The 19,965-nt window shown below is 43.5% G+C and overlaps 1 protein-coding gene across 1 annotated transcript in view; it reads right to left on the reverse strand.

Moving 5' to 3' along the window:
* ELP1 (elongator acetyltransferase complex subunit 1) overlaps positions 1 to 19,965 on the reverse strand; it is a 1,639,125-nt gene that overhangs the window by 288,763 nt on the left and 1,330,397 nt on the right. The window contains exon 30 of the mRNA XM_044060975.1: positions 28 to 90. Within this exon, the coding sequence (XP_043916910.1) occupies positions 28 to 90 (63 nt within the window). The remainder of the gene's footprint in view (positions 1 to 27; positions 91 to 19,965) is intronic.

Consider the following 19,965-nt stretch of genomic DNA (forward strand, 5'->3'; position numbering starts at 1 on the left):
AAGCACAGTATTTGGAAGTGACCTTACCAGCCTCATAGCTTCCTCCCAAGCAGCACCTTCCAGTAATGAAATGATGGCCTCTTCATAGTCCTTGAAGAGATGCAACAAACTTACTATTAACATCAGGTGATTACAGTGAAGAGGTAAACATTAACTGGAAACTATTTCAAGGCATCTTTGTTTCACATAGTCTCCTACACACAGGTACAAAGCACAGTATATAACAAATTAGGGCAATTTTCTGGAACAATCAAAACTTTAGTGCACTGCAAAAAGTAATAAAGCAATATTCAGTAAAGAGTATTAGCAGATAATAATGTCTGTAGCAAATTGATGAGATCAATGTCATTTTAACTAGTTTTAAGTAGAAAGCAAAAAAATAAGAATGCCAAATGAAATTAATCCTTAAAATTCTATATGGCTTTCTTTATAAGATCATGGAAACACTACCTAAACCCCTTACCAATCACTTTAAACAAAATGATGACGTGAGGACTAGCCCTTGACCTATGGTGACAAGTTACAGCAGTACTATTTCACAAAGGGGATTCCTCAGCCTGACTAGCAGTCTATGCAAAAATTAAAATCATGGAGTGCTAGTTATCCAAAATGACACAAGTTCTGTAGGCTATAGAATATAAGGGTTTGTCAAGGGAAGAGTTTACCTTCGGGATTTGGTATCTTGTGGCATTCTTGAAAAAATATAACATCAGCCCTGGATAAAGGCAGCAATGCTGCATCTCTTGACCGTACGAAGACATCTGATACTACTCCTTGTAAAAGTGCAATTAAACTAAAAGCATGAAAAGCAACCCCCTAAGTAAGTCAATGGGCAAAACAATGGCTAAGCATAGGGTCATAAGTCAAGGTGAGAATATCTGCCCATCCTCATGGGGTTTAGCATAGATGACCCACAAGGGCTTTCTATTGGAGCCACTTCTTTTTTGCCCATTCTTTTGAGATGTAAAAACTGGCTCTGGATAATCAGATATGTTGAAGTAATTATACTACACAGCTTTTAGACAAATTGTTGGCATTTTCTAGTGTTGTTTGCAAAAACCCACCTGCTGCAGTGATAATAACCATGTTTAGCCAGCTCTGATGAGATAGATGGATAAAGCTCTGAATATGACCCAGGCAACCAGACTTCGAATAGCAGTTTGGAGGCCTGATAGAGCAGGCTTGGCAGAAAGGAGGAATGCTAAGACTTTAACAGCTCACCTGTCTTTAAATGAGGGGGCAGTTTTCATGTCTGGCCACTCATTCCCATGTCAGAATTACCAATAGAGATCAGAGGTCCTGTGAGAGTACTAGCTTCAAAGGGTAGAGTAGTCTAGAGGTGCTACATCACCTACAGAAGGGAATGACATGCCCTCACAATATATATATATATATATATATATATATATATATATATATATATATATATATATATATATATATTTATTTTACATATCCGTTTTGACAGGTATACCCACTTCATATTGAACTCTGGGGTAGTATCAGACATGTGCACTGGGGTTATGGACCCAAAGCACAAAAGCCCTGAGCCTCTGTTAGGTGACATCTGCTTTCTGCTGTCCAGTTCTCATTCCTGAAAGGAGCAGATAAGCCATAGGGCTCGCACCTCCTAGGGGTATGAATGGGCTGTATGGGGCATCCAGAGGGAGGGAAGCCTGAAGGTCACTGAGGAAGGGAAGAAAAAATGTCCTCCCCAAAAAATAATGGCTTTATCTTCAATGTCAATAAATGTAACATCATAAGACTTTAAAATGGGTCATATTACAAAATAAATGGTCAAATAAAAAAAATGACACCATCATTAAAGAGCTAATAACAGTAGGTATACAATTTAATCTTTAACCATTTGTATTTACCAAGGTCAGAAATCATTTTCTTTAGCCCTTCTAATTCTAAAAGGTATTTCTTTTTTTCAGGAGAGAGATCACGCTAACTGTTTATACCTCAATGATCTGACCCTTACTGAGTATAATACTGTGAGTTGTGGCCTTTATACAAACCATATGAAACAACTTGAAAAAAAAGTATGATTTCTTATTAAAAATACCATAGGATTAAAAACTTGAAGTACTTAAGAAAGCTCTAATAATAATTATTTTTTTTCTTACAGGTTACCATCAGGCGACCTTTGCTAGGTCTTCAAGGCACTACTTGATCTTGCTCTATTTGAAAGTGTACTCCTGGAAAGCACCTCTGGTAGACCTAAAACCAGACCGTGGAACTAACACTAAATATAAATTGATAAAACAAACTTTGACATTACTCAATACCTTTGAAGATATTACAAACTAAGTTTCTCCTTAAAATTAGAAGTCAGTCGCTACATTCCTTCAGAAATAAGCTTTATATACATGCATACATTATCTATCTATCTATCTATCTATCTATATATCTATCTATCAATCTATCTATCTATCTATCAATCTATCTCTTAACATGAAACTAAGGCAGTCTGGCGTCTTGAATACTAACAGGTCACAAGCCTGACAAAACTATATGGAAGAAGCAAAGTAGTTAGGTAGGTGTTACAAAGATGGGAAATTACACTGCAACAAGAAAAGGTCAGGATTTCCATTCTAGTCCTGTTATGTTTTTTGAACACTCCACCACAAAGCCCTTCACTGCATTTCTTCCAAGGGGCACCATTCTGTTGTTCTAACCTGCCCTTCATTGATCCCAAAGAAAGAATGCTTAAAATAAGCAGACTAGGCGAAAATAAAAATGAGTTTATTTGGGAGGACCCCCCCCCCCCCCCAAAAAAAAAGAAGTACAAAAAAACAGTACTCACAAACAGCTTTTTTTCTGATGTTGGGATGCAGGGTGAAAAGGTAAATCAGATGAGAATAAGATGTCCTCAATTATCTGGAATTAAGCAATATAACCTGCCTATCTTCTTTGAAGCAATCTTAATAATTGTTTATTATTTGGCATGAGTCCAACAAAATGGCAGCTAATGAAGGAGATAAAAGGAGAACAATATATATATATTCTGAACAGCAGAATTTTCTGACTGTCACTGCACAACCGTGTACTGAGCCTACAATCAATGTGTGTTAAAGATACAGATGCTAGACTTGGAAGCAGAGGCACAAATGCCCTACAATGTGATGTAAATAGTCAAACTGCCAGGTACAACACAAGATGGAGCTGGACAGGTATCTCATGACCAGTAGAAGAAAAAGCCAGTCAAACTGAAATTTGTTTGGAAATTACTTTCGCTGACTTTCTTATAATAAAAAGATACAAACAGATTTTTTTAGGTGACATTCACGCCCACAGCACTTCAATCGCTTTTTATGTGCTTTATCTACGTTCAATATAATGAAAACCTGGACAAGCAGCAAAATGTCTGCTGAAAAAGTGCTTTTCAGAGGGATGGCAAACCCCTCTGTATCCCCTTTGGGGGGGGGGGAGCTTTGCCCCCATATTCCCTTAAACAGAGTAACTTCACAATCATACAACAAGAAAAAGGGAAAATTCAATTAAAAGCAAACAATAATCTATTATAAATAAATATCTCACTTTGCCAAAGAAAACATGTTCTGACAAGAAGGAAGTCAAACAAAACATCAAAAAATACTTTAAGTGAATGAAATAAAGTAGTTTCATGCCCGAGATTTGACTATAACCTTGCTTTTGCTAACTTACCTTTTGTGCTTTCTTCTACATATTACTATTTAAGAACCTATTGTAACGTCACATCTTCAAGGGCAATATAACCAGTAGGCCATTACACTTATTTGGAGCATCCTACATTCATGTAGTTCAAATATACAGCAGTTTTATTATGTTGGTCACCTCCCTATTTTTAATTTCTCCAAGCGTTTTGGGTTTCTAATACCATGACAAAAGTGCACCCATTCCTAAGTTAGGCTACAATTAGAGTAAATGAAATTAGTATTGCATCAGACTTTGATGTTAGTCAACGGTGCTCTTGTCAGCACCCGCGATGTACCTAGAAGGATCTAGGACTGTTGAACGAAACTTCAGCATCCCGAATCCACAATAACTGAACACACTAATGAAAGTGCTTTCACCGAAAAAGCGCTTTCGTTAAAGTGTGTTACAAAAAACAACAATAAATCTACTTTTATGCAGAGGGGCAAGCCCCCCTGCAAACCCATGTGGGGGGATGTGCCCCCCACCCCCCTACTTTAATATTCTCACTCTGAGGTCAAACTACAGAGGGAATTTTCCCTTATGTGCACTGTAGTGCAACCTGCACAACGAGCATACTTATCCGAAAGTGCTGCTTTAGTGAACAACACTTTTGGTTAAGTATGTTCGTTGATTTCTGCTTTGGCAGAAAGTGCCGTCGAGGATCAGTATGAATCCCACCTAGAATTGCCTCCTTATGCAGTTCATATGGGGTTACATGCACTGGTAGCATATTTAAATAAAACTGAAAATTCCTTTCTTTTTTTAATCCTGCTGCTCCTACTATTGGAAGTGTCTGTGTGTCTTTATCCCACACTGATCTAGTTTCTGCTTGCAAATCCTGGTGTTTTATTAGTTTGTCTCTCTCAGTATGTAGGACACTATAATCCTTGGGTATTGCTCTTTCAATGACCAATGATACTTTAGTCCTGTTTTTTCTTGTAAAACTCCATTTGTCTTTTGTGCATCTGTTTTCCTTAACTATTGTCACTGGATGATCCCATGCGAACTGCACTTTTTGAAAGATGCTTTGTGCTTCACGTTCAAGTGCTTCTCACCTACTTATATATTACAGCATTTGCACAACCTCAGTGCAACAGTCTTACCACACTGTTGCACCTTTCAACATAGAGACTCTCAACCACAAATGTATTGCACCTGGCAATGAGATGCACAATGGCTTCCAGTACTGTTTTACATAACCTACATTTGCCTCTCTCTCCCATCTTTTCTATAGACATTGTAAATTAACACACATGCAGCCCACTTTCTTGAGCCACCATTATTAGCCATTCATCTATTGGTTTAAATTCACCTCTCCTTAAACATTCGTGTGTCAAATCTTGATCAACATCTGGTCATTCCAGGAATTGTCTATACTTGCCACAGAGATTTCCCTACAATTTACAGTGAAGTGACTGGAAAGTACAAGTCAACTCCACTTCATCCGCCACAAGGTTGTTCTTTTAGACCAAAATGGTACTGGCGGGAGCAAATCACAGAATTGTCTCTGTCATTTATGGTGACACTGGCTGTAGGTGATGGTCATTGCTGACGTGACACCCCAACCCCATGTACAAAATGGGAAAAGAGGGATCACTGTCAGTGTAGATGGAAAAGGGAGGAAGGCAAGTTGGACCTGCTAGGTGATATGGCCAAGATGTCTTGAAGATAACAGAAAACGTTCTAACTAAATCAGCAAATATACAAAGACTACTCCACTTTAAAGGTTCATATACTCTGGCTTATCCTCTCTATCAATCAGCATTCACTACTTCATTCAGAAGATGTAGGACTCAGGGATGGACATGCATCTCACGTCTATGACACCTGTAGTGATGTCACGTTGACTATGTAATCATGTTCATCTCCTGGATGTGCCAGTTCACTCCCTTACCAATAAAACAAAAATGAACATTTGGTACCCCTACTGCTAACAGGTAATACGCAGGTACATCTTTGTTTTTTTACAGGGAAATTCAACATCCAAGATCAGTTGGATGGACTAGTCACCCAAAGATGGAAACAGGAAGTTATTTCCAAACAATCAAAAAGGGTCCAAAACTGGATCCTCTTCATAAGTTAACTGATATGGTAAGAGCACATCTGCAATATCTAACACTGAGGACCCTCCTATATGGGTCATATGATCATACTAAATTTCAGTCAGTAAAACCACAAGGTGGAAAGAACTAGAGGGCTACACTATGATCAGCAAACATGCTAAGAACTGGGAAACGCCTATCAGAAGGCCTGAATCCATCATCATGGACAGGGACGTTCCCATGGGAGGCAGTGTCATGGGCCAAAAGGGCCACAGTGACCAAGCCAGTGAAGGACACACCAAGCAAGCAATGGAGACAGCTACTCCTAAAGAGAGAGACATTAGCCTGCAGCCAAGACCAGTAGGTAAAACTCCTGGTGCAGCTAAGAAATATAAGCTGTCCATGCAGTAATGGACAAAAGTATCTGCACTTCCAGGTACTGGGAGATGAGCTTTTGATTTGCCCCATTCCCCATCTCCTTTGTGAGATTCTCTAAAAGACTGACATCATTATTAAAAGTGAAAGATTCCAACAACCTCTCCCTCAAATTCCTGCTCCCAAGCAAAGAAATGGTCTGTCCAGAGACAGAAACAACCACCGCAGAATAAAGGAAGAGGGGTCTCTCAAAGGACAAGAAGACAAACTCACCTGCAGGCTTGCAGAACTGGGACACTGGAATCTCTAGGGGAGTACAGCTGTGTAAGGTGTTTATCATAACAATAAATATCTGAGGAAAGGTCAGTGAGACAGTAAATCATAACATTTGGATGTACAGATCTTCAGTTTCCTGGCAACCAGACAAATTTCTTCAGCAATGGCTCCCTTTCCTGTGAGGACCAATACAGGTTTCAAATATGCTGACGCAAGCAGTGTTAGACTCATACATATTCCATACTATTCTGTGCTCTCCTCAGGTCCTCAAAACTTGCAGTGAAATGTGCTAGTGGTAGGGAAATACCTAGTGCTTGGGCCACTGCTCATACAATTTATTTATTTATTTTTTTATTTTACATTTGTTGACCGGGCTAGTCTAGCTGAATATATGTCCATTTTCAGTAGAGGCCCGGGGAGAAAAGCTCCACACAGCAGAAATACACAAACAGAACATAAACATTAATTACAGAAAGCTTGTTAGACAATTAAAATTATACAACTGAGAAGCACACTGCAATATGAAAACATTGTAACAACAACCATGTAAAATTCCCAAAATGGCAGAATGCTGGAGGGATGCTTTAAAGTTACAGCAATGCTGCTATGATAAGTACTTTACATAAACATGCCGTCTTATTCATGGAGGGTAACGACAACAATTAACATCTGCACAACTGTCACTTAAACAAGCAAAGAATTCAGGACCTTAATAAAGTTCACCAAAGCTAGGTTTGAGGCTAAAATAGCTACTTAAGCCAAAGACGATCACAAGGCATTTTTACATATGTTCGTAATCTCGAAGTACAATGCAGCAATATGCTCAGCTAAGTGTGAATGATGTTACTTACACTAAGGCTGAAGATACAGAATCTACTGTGTGATAAATTTAGCACTAATTTTATCTCTCTCTTCCCTTTGTCTATCTCACAAGATATACCTGAAACCATTTCGCCTCCAGCTATCACACAAGACCTACTCTTAAAACTGCTATCAAAAGCTAAAAAAATGATGGTTTCTGACAATATCCCTAAATAGCAATTGTAATAATTTCTAAACCCTGTCCGTTTTTAACGCCAACAAACTACTAATTGATACCCTATCATTAATACCAGGAAAGCATGTGGCATTTAATAAAACCTGCCAATGTATTTCCCTGTATTCCAAAAAATGGAATGGAATGCCAAATGCTTTCCTGGTATTAATGATAGGGTATCAATTAGTAGTTTGTTGGCCTAAATGTGGACAGAGTGTAGAAATTATTACAACAAAAATTATTACAACAACTTGGAGTGGGACAGGATATGCATTTATATTTCTCACGTAACTAGGGTAGGATGTCATGACAGTATTTACTGTTAACCACTAAAGACTGTTGAAAATGATGTCAAAGGTTTATTTTATTTTATTTTTGTGTTCACAAAAGAAAATGTCTATTCTAAACCAGGTCTATCATTTTTACAAATATTTTAAATGTTTATATGTATGAAAGATTTTTATTGGTTGATGACACTTGTTTTACGTATAAAAGAGGATGTGTGTAAGGTGTTTTTTATCTGATGAAGTTCCGTTTTGGTGAATAAAGGGAACAAAAGCGCTTATTACCTTACTGTGGTGTCCTTGTCTTGCACCGCGAGGGGAAGCTTTGTCTTGCTTGTGTGGTATTTCAATATAAAAATCAAATCAACACTGTGTTTATGGTATGGTATGCTATAGTATAGGGTACAGTATTAGTCAGGACTATTTTTAATAGTAACTCTCAAGCAGCCAGAAACTTCAGTTATCCGGCATCTACCAATCCCCATGGGTGCCAGTTAAAAAGAAGTTCCATCTGAGTAGTTATACTTCATTTTCTGCAACCTGTGGGTATTCGGATCCGAGCCGGCAACTTTTTCTAAGCATTTGCTTCAAGCTCCTCCCCTTACCCATAATCCCTCACATCTCCTACCTTCCCTCTCCCAGATCGAGTTTGCCACTATCCAAACTATCAGTAACTCAATAACATCACTAACCTAGAACAGGTTCTGGGGAAGGAGGGTGGGACGGTTGCAGAAAATGAAGTATAACTACTCAGATGGAACGTTATGGTGAGCACATAACTTCTTTATCTGAAGTAGTTAACTTCATTTATCTGCAACCTGTGGGACAGAGTCCCCAGCTGTCAAAAATCCTGGGAGGCCCTCATGGAAGGATATTCCTGAGCACCGCAGAGCCAAAGGATGCTCTCCCTCTAGAGATCAAATCCAACTTATAATGAGAAATAAATGTATGTGACCTTGCCCAGGTCACTGTTGCACAGACATCATCCAGTGAAACCCTAGACCAAAAAGCAGAAGAAGTTGCCATAGATCTGGTAGAATGAGCTTTAACAGGACCAGGCGGGGACAGACCTTTGTCCTTATAGACTTGCAGTATACATTGTGTAATCCATCTAGCTAAGGAGACCTTGGATATGGCTTTGCCCAAAAAGGGTCTAGAAAAGGACATGAATAACTGGTCAGACTTACGAAAGAGTTTAGTTCCATGTAAACAGAAACAAAGCTGTCTATGAACATCTAGCAAATGCAGTTTATATTCAACCTTGTTCTGAAAATTTGCAAAGAAAACAGGCAGGTTAACCGTCTGATTAATATTTGATTCAGAGGCAACTTTCGGTAAGAAGGAAGGGTTTGTGTGGAGCGAGACCCTGTCTTTATGAAAGATCAAGTAAGGGGGCATGGCAGACAAAGCTTGAATCTCAGAAACTCTCCTGGTCGAAGTAATGGCCACTAGGAAAGCTGTCTTCCAGGATAAGAATTTCAAATCTACTGACTCTGCTGGTTCGAAGGGGGGAGCAAGTAATGCCTGCAGAACTAGGGTAAGGTCCCAAGGAGGGACTGAGTCCTTAACCAGAAGGCGTAAAAGAAAGGTGCCTTTCAAAAAAGCTTTACACAGTCTCAAAGAGGCCAGAGCATTCATATTTTTGCCGACGTGAAAATTAGAGATGGCCGCCAGTTGCACCTTTACAGTGGAGCCCCTTGTTGGAAAATATTGGCCAAAAACTCCAACACTGCAGGAACCAGGGCTGTAAAGGGATCTAGGTTCCTCTGAGAAGCCCAAATAGAGAAGCGTTTCCATTTGCTGCGATAAACCTTCCTAGTGGAAGCTTTGTGGGATGCCACCAGAATAGTCTTTACTGAAGATGACAGACTGGGAGTCCTAGCAATCAGGGGAACTGGAGCAACCAAGCCATCAGCTTGAGGCTGTCCAGGCTGGGTGGACAGATGCCCGAGGGATGAAAGATGAGATCTGGGCAAGGATCCGGAATCTAAGGAGGAGTCAGAATATGAGACCAGAGGAAGGGGAACCACACGTGATGAGGTCAAAACGGGGCAATGAGGATCACTTTGCACCCCAGTCGGCAAGCTTTCTGAAGAAACCAGAATGAGAGGCAACGGGGGGTAAGCATACAGTAACCCAGGAGGCCAAGCATGGACGAGAGCGTCTCTGGGGGAGTCCTCTGGTGAGGGGATCAGAACGAAGAACTCGCTGCACTTCGTGCTGGAAGGAGATGCGAAGAGATCACAGCAACGCTGACCCCATGCAAGGAAGATCTTCTCCACTATCGATTGTTTTAGAGACCACTCGTATGGCATTAGAATAGCCCGACTCAATATGTCTGCTAAAATGTTGGAGCGTCCCAGGATGTGCATTGCAATCAGAAACCAACTGGTGGAGATCGTCCACTCCCACCTCTCATAGCCTCACGACAGAGAAGGTAAGATCTGGTTCCCCCTTGTTTGTTGACGTACCAGACAACAGACATGTTGTCCGATTGAACTGCAATCGTCTCCAGGGGAAGAACGGCATGAAAGGCTTGCAACGCTAAAAGCACTGCCCTCATCTCCAGAACATTGACATGCAATCTGGTCTTGGTGTGGGATCACATGCCTTGGACCATCCTCCCCAAATAGTGCCTCCCCACCCGAGTTGGGAGGCATCCGTGGTCACTGTGGTTTGGGCTGTGGGTGCTATGAAGTGTCGCCCTGCCAAGATTTCTGGCAAATGGAGCCACCAGAAAAGAGACATCTTGCAGGGTCTGCTGATTCGAACTGGATAGTCCATGGGGAGGTCTAGCCAAGACCACTGTACTGCCAGGATCCACTGAAGCACCCACATGTGAAGGCGCACACAGGGAAGGATTGAGATTGCTGCGGCCATGGAGCCTAGGGCTCAGAGAACATCGCTCGACATTGGCTGCCTGGGGCCAAGGATCGCTGATACATGGGCCAGTAAGCTCTGGACCCGGTCTTGAATCAGAAAGACTTTCAATTGTAGAGTGTTCAACCATGCCCCTATAAATTCCAAGGTCTGTCGGGTTCAAGCGGGACTTGGAGATGTTGATGGTAATCCCTAGGTTGACTGCAAGATGCAGGAAGGAGTCTTTGGCCATGCAAAAAAGACCCTTGGTGACAGCAGTGAGGAGCCAGTCGTCTAGGTAAGGAAACACCTGAATTCCCTGAAGCCTCAGGTGAGCCGCTACAACTGCCATTACCTTGGTGACCACCATGGGGGCTGTGGTGAGACCAAAGAGTAGGGCTCTGAACTGGAAATGATTGGTTCCCAGCCGGAAGCGAAGGAATCTCCTGGAGCTTCTGTGAATTTTGATATAGTAGTAAGCATCCTGGTGGTCTATCGAGCACATCCAGTCGCATTCTCGGAGGTAAGGTAGAATGGACTGCAAGGTGACCATCAGGAATTTCTGCTTGGCTACAGTCAGGTTCAGGGTTGAACGGTCCAATATGGGCCTGAGGTCCCCCTTCTTTTTTGGCACTAAAAAGAACCTGGAGTAAATGCCTAATACGGACTGATCTGTGGGGACTGGTTCGATGGCTCGATTGCGAAGCAGCTTTGAAATTTCTTGCGCTGCTGCCTCCCTTTGAGCGGGTGGAACATCCAAGAGGCGCTTTGGCTGGACGGGTGGGGCAATGAACGGGATGGAGTAGCCTCTGGATATTATTTGAAGCACCCAACTGTCCACTGTAATGGACTCTTGAGCCGTTGGGTGCAATGATGATCTTCCCCCAACTGTCTCCAGAGTAGGACAGTCGGGCAACCCCTCAGGGATGCTGCGTGAGTCTGTCCGAGAAGGTCTCCCTAGACCCAAAGTTCCTCTGCCCCCCCTCTGCCTCTGGGGAGGCATCTGTCTTGTCCCCCTCTGCCTCTAGGGGACGAGTTGTCCTGAGAGTCCAGGGAAAACTGAGATTTTCGGAAACACATCTTCTTTTGCCCTCTCTGATTCCTAGAAAAGGAACTTTGAGGGCTAGAGAAGCGGACTACGACGGCAGACAGAGTCTTCCCATACTTCTCGCTCTGGACCAGGGTGTCACGTACTGTCTTCCCAAACAGGGAAGAACCATCAAAGGGAGCATTTGTGAATGACGCCTTGAAGGGGTCTGCGAATTGACATAGTCAGTGCCAAGTGTGTCGCCTCATAGCTATGCCGGTCCCAGCTGCCCTAGCCATCTCAGCTGTTCCTTCCATGGCATGGGAAAGAAGACACATGGAAGTGTTCGATACAGATTTGACAGTCGACATTTTTGCTAAGAACAACCGCTTGTCCTCCGGCGACAAAGACTCTGGGGGTGACACAGCAAACTCTGTGACTAGGTCTCGCAGAAGTCGTATGACGTGTGCCAAATAATTCAGCGCTCGAATAGAAAATGTCGCTGAAGAAAAATCTCGCTTCCCAAACCGATCCACCGCCTTAGACTCCTGGTCCAGATGGTGGACCTAAGAACTTTCCTGTGCCAGTTCTCTCTTGGTGGCAGCTGCAACCACCATAGCATCCACCGGGGATGCCTTCTACAAGGCCTGTCTGTCTGAGGGAGGAGAGAGGATCCTGTCCGGGCATTTCGGCATTGGCTCTATGGTGTCAGGTTCCTTCCATGCTCGCGTGGTAATCAGATCCACTAAGGGATCTGCAGGAGGGGACACCCAGGCTGTAGATGGGCCTGTGCCAAAGGCCTCCAGGAATACTGACTCATTCGTAGAGGGTTTTGGGACTGACCGACCTCCTATCTGGCGGAGGATCTCCAGGATGTCTCCAAAGGAGACATCCTTGGGAGATGACCTGGGGGAACCCTCACCTTCATGTAGGTCAGTATCTTCTGTGAGGGACTCGGGGGAGTCTGTGTGCCTCCTTTTACACAAGTGTTTACGGGGACCCTCTTTAGTGGGACTCTCTGAAGAGGGCTCGTATGTCACGGGGGGTTCCACGATGGGATCCACCTGGGGGTCTTCTAGCATGGGCTATCCCTGGGACAAACTGATGGGAGTCGAGACCAAATCCATGGGAGCCTGGGCAGAATACAAGGCAATAGGCTGGGGTCTCGATCCTTGGGAGAGAATCCTCTCCACCATGCTGAACGCCTATGGACAGCGCACCTCCTTAGAAACCAACAAGGAGGAAGCTCTCCCCAGCTCCGCCGTGAGGATCGGGGCTGAGGCAGCCGGGGTTCCGAAGGAATGGCTCGGATCCGAAAACATTGGAGCCAAAGACACCTTTGTTCCCTCGGATCCGACTCCCCGTTCTCGGCCCCGAGAGTTGCTCGGATCCGAACAGGTCTGATCCGATGAACTCAAGGTAATCACCGGTGCCGAGGTTGGAGGAACCGTCGGCGCCGAACCCCCAGCTCCAAGGATCCTCAGATCCATAAACCCCAAAACTGCAGGTTGGATCGGGGAAGGAGAGACTGGATGGAAGAAAGGCATGGAAGACTCCTCTCCAGCTGGGGAGAGGCCTGGCAAAACTCCCATTTGGATTTGGGTCCGAATGAACCTCCGCATCATCCTGTCCATATCTAGCTCTGACAGACTCCGAATCGAACGCGAGGAGGCGACCAACTCGGATCTGGCTGGTCAGTGCGACGACCTCGATGCAGGCCTCAGGTCCGAGGGCTCCGTCGGCTCCGGGGAGAACCTCGGGGAGTGGAGCCGAGGAGAGGTAGTCCTAATCACTTTGGTAGGCAGGCTAGGGAAGGGCTCCCACTCTGGGGACCACTTGCAGTGCCTATCCCCTTCCCTTGTCCTTGTCTTTCTTCTCCTTTTCTTTTCCTTTATTCCCCACTTTAGTAGGCTTAGTGGGAGGCTGAGTCCCAGCCTGAGGGGGGGGGGGGTTGATCTGCTACTGGAGCCAAGGTCGAGGTCGCCATGTCCAAGGCAGAAACTGGTAGAAGGCCCTTCGCTACCAGCTTTGCCTTCCTTTCCTTTAGGGCCCTAGGGTTGAACCCTGCACACACACTACAAGGTAAAGCAAGATGGGAACACCCAGACAAATAACACACAGAATGTGGCCATCAGCTGGTGCAAGCTTGTGGCCACACACTGTGCATTTTTTAAAAGTCGGTTTTGGCTGCTCAGCCATAACAAAAACACACTCAGCCATAACTTAAGCCAAAACTACCACACACACACGCACACTAAGGTCAGGATAGGCCTACTTTAACTTTTTTTTTTTTTTTTAACAAAAAAACGACGAACAGCGAAGGGGAGGAAAGGGTTAACTAACGACCACTCACACTCACTAAATATACAAGAAAAAACTTCCACTTACTATACCCAACTTGAAGCTAAAGAGACCACGATGCTTATGCATGAAGCGGCAAACGAGATCTGGGGGAAGGTTGGAGATGTGAGGGATTATGGGTAAGGGGAGGAGCTTGGAGCAGATGCTTGGAAAAAGTTGCCGGCTCGGATCCGATATGGATCCGAATACCCACAGGTTGCAGATAAATGAAGTTAACTACCTCAGATCTGAAAGTTTACTGTAGTTTGAACAGAAAAGAGACAAGGAACAGAGTTGTTAATAAACATTGCCAATACGTATTCAGAGATGCACTTTCATCATCAAAACAGGGCAAGGCTGCTTGTACATCAAGGTATGTACCTCAGAAGTATTCCTGAAGGTTGCAGCACATAGAAGGAATTTCTTTCAAAAACTGATATTTCCACTGTGTCAGCTGGCACAAAGTGAGGTATACTTGACATACTTCCTTTTCAACATGAAATTCCAATTCTACTGAAAGGAAAGTACAGTTGTACTTTAACATAACAGTAGATGTTTAAATGATTACTGCTACAGTAGTCTAAGCTCTAAGGGTTATATCATGCACTGGATATAACAGCGGGCCAGCTTCCTAAGCTTCAGGGCACCTTCCAGATACCCAAACAAGTATAGAGCTTGAGCTGAGCTAACTGAGAGACAGGTTTGGTTGCCAAGCCTTTTATGGCTTTCATTCCAACTGAGAGAGGGAGGATAAACACTGAGAAGACACTGCTAGGAAAAGCAAAGAAAAACACATGTCCAAACCCTGGTGTAAAAAAAACAGACCAACAAACACAGGGAATGGAGAGACTGAATGGAGAGCTTGTACTTATCAGGCTGTGGATGGCATTTCATTACTGAAACTAAGTGGAAATTCCTTAAGGTTCCAAGAGCAGGATAAGTTATTTCTTACACTTATTTCACTGAACTGCACTTCTGAAACACTTATAATTGTGCTATACAGTTAATCTACTACATTTTGCACTGTTATAAAGCTTTTTTTTTTTTTTACTGCTGCATTTATGTACTGTTTTATACTTTTAACTGTATTTTTCATTGCTAGATACTGTTTCATTACTCTAATTGCATGTTTACTGAATTACTTAACTGTATAATGCTTTTTCATACTGAGAGTTGTATTTTCTGTTTGTGAGTGCTCTATCCTAGCTTTTCTGTGCATTTTTGATGTTTCTGTGTTCTAATCTAGTCTGTTTACAGTTAAAAGCATTCTCTAGAGTCTGCTTGCTCCTTGATCTGTTTTAAAACTTTCATTTAGTGGCTACAGCTAGGAAGTGTAATACATCCTTGGTGGCTTTGCAGTTGCCCGCCCATACTGTATATTTGATCTGTGACACTCCACCCAGTCTAGTGTCATTAGTTTATTCAATCGAATAGAGAACATTTGTGAAGGCCAACCCACTCAGATTCTTAACCTTGAATTAACTTCTGTTCCAGCTTTCTCCATTTCCACTTTACTGAAAAAAAAAATTCTAAGCTTGCTTCCCCCCTTTCCTGTAACAAGTCTTGTCCAGATACAGATTTGCTGTATCCAGGACTGTTTGTAAGCTCCTGAGCCCCCCCCCCCCAACTTAACTAGGGTTAAACTATTCCTGATGCCATAACGTCTACCTCTTCAAATTTTCCCTTGCAACTAGCCAGCTTTTTAGTTTTAGCACTCAAATCTGTTTCTTTGAGCTCAGAACTTGTTGTAAGCACTAAATAAGCTACAAATTACTACAGCACTCAACTTTCCTCACTTTTCTAGACGAAAACAGTTTTTAGTACTTAATAAATAAGCACCTATCCAGGCATGTCTAAAGGTCAGCTGTCGGTGTTTTCTCCTGTCTACCTGATGAATCTGGGCATCTTGGGACAATGCAGCAATTGCCTCAAGTACACAGACAACCCTCTCCTCCTACCACCCAACACTACGACCTGTGAGAGATGCACTTATATAGCCAAACTGGAAGCAAAGCTCTCTTCACTGAAGACTGGACTAGACAGTCAAGAGGAGAAGGTAAACACTTGCACCGCACCACACTCATCATAGTCCCTCAAAACCTACACCACCAAAACACACACACACAAGCACAAAACACACACCTATATTCGCGGAGGCTCTCAGTAAAAATCTGCCCAAACAACAGAGACCGCCAAAGCAGAAATGCAAGCAATCTCCACCCCCCCCCCAACATAACCCAAATGACACATAGCCCACATATTCAGTGTGCCACATAACTACAGCCCATAAGGCATAACGTACCCAACACTCTAGTCATAGGTGACTCTATAGTCAGGCACACCGATGTTCTACTCACCAGGCTAAACAAGGAGAAAGTTACTGTCAGCTGCCTGTTGGCTGCCAGGATCCGCAACATAATGCACGCACTAAGGTCACTCCACCACAAGTACAAATATGACTCTGTCAATGTCCATGTTGGTGTGAATGACCTGAGACGTACCTCCCTAGACTACATGAAAAGAGACAGGTATGACCCTAGCCCTGAGTAGCATCCTGCCATCACCCAGAATGATACCACAGTTTGTTTGTTTGTCTTTTCAGCTTTTCCCGGTTAGGGGTTGCCACAGCGGAACTCTGGTCACTAATGATTGGTAGTCAATTTTTATGGTGCCGAGTTGCCAGCCCGACGCCCAACCTTCAGCGAAGGCACGCCCATTCATGCATGTTTTTCGGAGGCCACTTGACCGTGGGGAGGACATGCAGACTCCACACAGAAGGCACTCCAGCCGAGAATCGAACAGCAGAACCTCTTGCTCTGAGTCAACAATGCTACTGCTGTACCACCGCGTCTCTAGAATGATACCACAGTACAAGGACAAAATGATTAACTTCAACAATTGGCTAAGCTTCTGGTGTCATTCTAAGGGAATCCAGTATCTGTCTGCCTGGGATGACATGATCGACAAAAAACGCTGCTTTGCCAGAGATGGCCTGCACCTGTCACCCTTGGGATTCTGTATACTGGCAAAGGCTCTTGCCACCCCTATAGTGCCTTTTTAGGCAAGGTTCAAATGACAAATTCACCACCGTAACAGGTACAAGCAAGCAAAATCTGCGGGTAATGCTACTCAATGCTAGATGTCTAAACCTCAAAATGCACTCACACGAGGCACTCCTTAAAATGGAGAACATCGACATCTGTGCAGTGACAGAGACCTGGTTCAAAGCTCCAGAGAGCACCCCTGCATTACCAGGCTATAATTCATACCACACCTTTCGGTCACCAAACCTGGATCAAAACACTAAAGGTGGAGGCGTGTCCATATTCATTAAGGATATCCACACCTCCAAGCTAGTTGCGCAGCATAATGCGTCCGAGATTATCTAAGTTCAACTCACTCTGGGCAAAAACGCAATCCAGATTTTAGCTTGCTACAGACCCCCCACCATGCCCAGGATTCCCACTCCTCTTTTCTTGATACACTGGAAAATATTAAGGTACAACCCAACACACTAATAATGGGTGATTTCAACTACCCAACCATTAACTGGGAAAACTACTCGTGTACCAACTCTTTTGCTCAACGTTTTCTGGAATTCATCAATTCCAATGCCTTGGATCAACTTATTCACACCCCCACCAGAGGCAGCAATATCCTAGACCTGGTCATCACCAACATGGGTGACTGGTGTGCCACACCAGAAGTCAGCTCCTCGCTGGTCAGATCTGACCACAAGCTAATCACCCTAGACATCCACATCCCGCTCCCAACCCCTATTAGGAAAACAACAGTAAAATATTTCTCCAAAGCCAACTTCACGCTTCTTAAGACAGACATGGCAAACTTCACGACACCCATGTAGATGGACAATAGATGTACGACTGCTGAATCCTACACAAATGCACTTTATAAGCACTTACACAAGTGCATGTATCGTGCTAACCCTAACAGAACCAAGATGCTATCCTCCAAAAAAAGGAAGTCAATCTGGTGGTCTTCTGCCATAAACAAACTCTATAACAGAAGAAAGAAACTGTTGCAAAAAAGAGTAAAATCCCACGATTGGAGGAACTCCCTGTTCAGCCCCAGTAAGAAGCTGAGATCCCTCATAAAATCCTCCAAAGCTAGTTATGAAAACAAAATCGCCACTGATTCTAAAGACAACCGCAAAGCATTCTATAGCTATGTCAAGAATCTCAATAGCAACACTCAGATCTGCTCTGGGTTACAGCACAATGACACTAAATATACAGAACCAATTGATATTGCCAACATCCTGGCAGATGGGTTCAGTGCTAACTTTACCCCCGTCTCACCCCCTAAAGGGTCCATCTTTATACTGGAAGAATGCAAGGTTCCTGTAATCACGGCTATACAGGTAAAAACCTCACTCTCCAAAGCCAAGAATACAGCATCTATGGAACCTGACAACATCCCAGGCTGCCTTCTACACGAACTACAGAATGATCTGGCACCGCACCTAAGTACCATGTTCAATCATAGCCTCATCTCAGGCTTTGTGCCCATTGAATGACGCACCACGACGGTTATCCCACTCCACAAAGGGGGGGGGGCCACAACAGACCCCGGGAACTACCAGCCCATTAGCCTGACGAGCCTGGTCTGCAACGCCATGTAACATATCATCATGGAACTCATAAACAAAGACATTGGAGATATCCAAACTCTGGACCCCACACAGTTTGGGTGTGTAAAAGGCAGATCATGTCTCCTAAACCTGATAGACTTCTTTGAAGCAGTCAACAAAGCCAAAGGTGAGGGTAGGTTCACACAGCCTATCTAGATCTTGCCAAGGCATTCGACACCACCCCCCACTCTGGAATTATAGATAAACTCACTAAACTAGGTATAAATCCCTATGTCATAAAATGGGTTGCCAAATGGCTTACTGACAGAACCCACACTGTGAAAGTAGCAGACTCCAAATCAGACTTCAGACCAGTGACAAGTGGAGTACCAAAGGGTTCAGTCCTGGGTCCTCTCCTGTTTGGTATCTACTTCTCTGAAGTACAGCCTAACACAGGTCTTTGGCTAACTAAATTTGCAGATGACTGCAAACTAGGAGCCATAATCAAAACTCCTAATGATGTGGACATCCTACAAAAGGGCCTCACTGAGAAAGATGCCTAGTGTCAAAGCCATGGTGTCAAGCTTAATGCCAAAAAGTGCACTGTCATCCCCTTTGGTAAAAACTCTGTACTCGTGAACTACCACATAGGTGGTAGTCTACTTAACACCGAAAGTGTGATAAGAGACCTTGGGACACAGGTGGACAGTAGTCTCTCCTTTGATAATCACATCGCCACAGTGGTCAGGAAATCCTTCTACGTGGCACACCTCATCACAAAAGGTTTCTCATCCAGAAAAAAAGAGCTCATTGTTCCCCTCTACTAATCACTCATTAGACCCATTATAGAGTACAACACCCCTTTTGGTATGTACCTCACAAGACATCTACAACAACTGGAAAGGCCACAGAAATATCTCACAAAGAGGATTATTGGCCTCAAACAGATGCCCTATGCAGACCGACTCAAAAAAACTCCAGCTTTACTCCGTCGCATATTGCCTACTCAGAGGCGATCTCTGCCTAACATACAAAGCTATGTCAAATACAGAGCTGTTGGACATGCTCCACCTAAAGAAATCCCAATCCCTCCGAGCTACACGCTCTAGGGACCTAAACCTTTTCACCACAATAAACAAAACATGCTGGAGGGATAGATTCCTGTCCTAGAGACTTCCCATACTCTGGAACAGACTACCTATCTATGTCAAACAGAGCTACTCATTAGCACTCTTCAAGAAAAATCTTGATGATTGGATAGGTAATAGGAAATTCACCCCGGGATCACTTCTGTGGTTCTGCTTGACAGGGGCACAGGAAAATAATTTTCTTGGGTGGCGAAATCCAGGGTACCTTTTTGGCTAGGCTTGTATAGGCCCCTAGGGCCAATAGCCTAGTACCTACCTATGAGCCTATGGTTACTGCAGCAATAATTGTTTGAATATCTACTGTTA

This window comes from Protopterus annectens, chromosome 2.part0, assembly GCF_019279795.1.
Source record: "Protopterus annectens isolate FY-2018-M chromosome 2.part0, PAN1.0, whole genome shotgun sequence".
Classification (NCBI taxonomy): Eukaryota; Metazoa; Chordata; order Ceratodontiformes; family Protopteridae; genus Protopterus; species Protopterus annectens.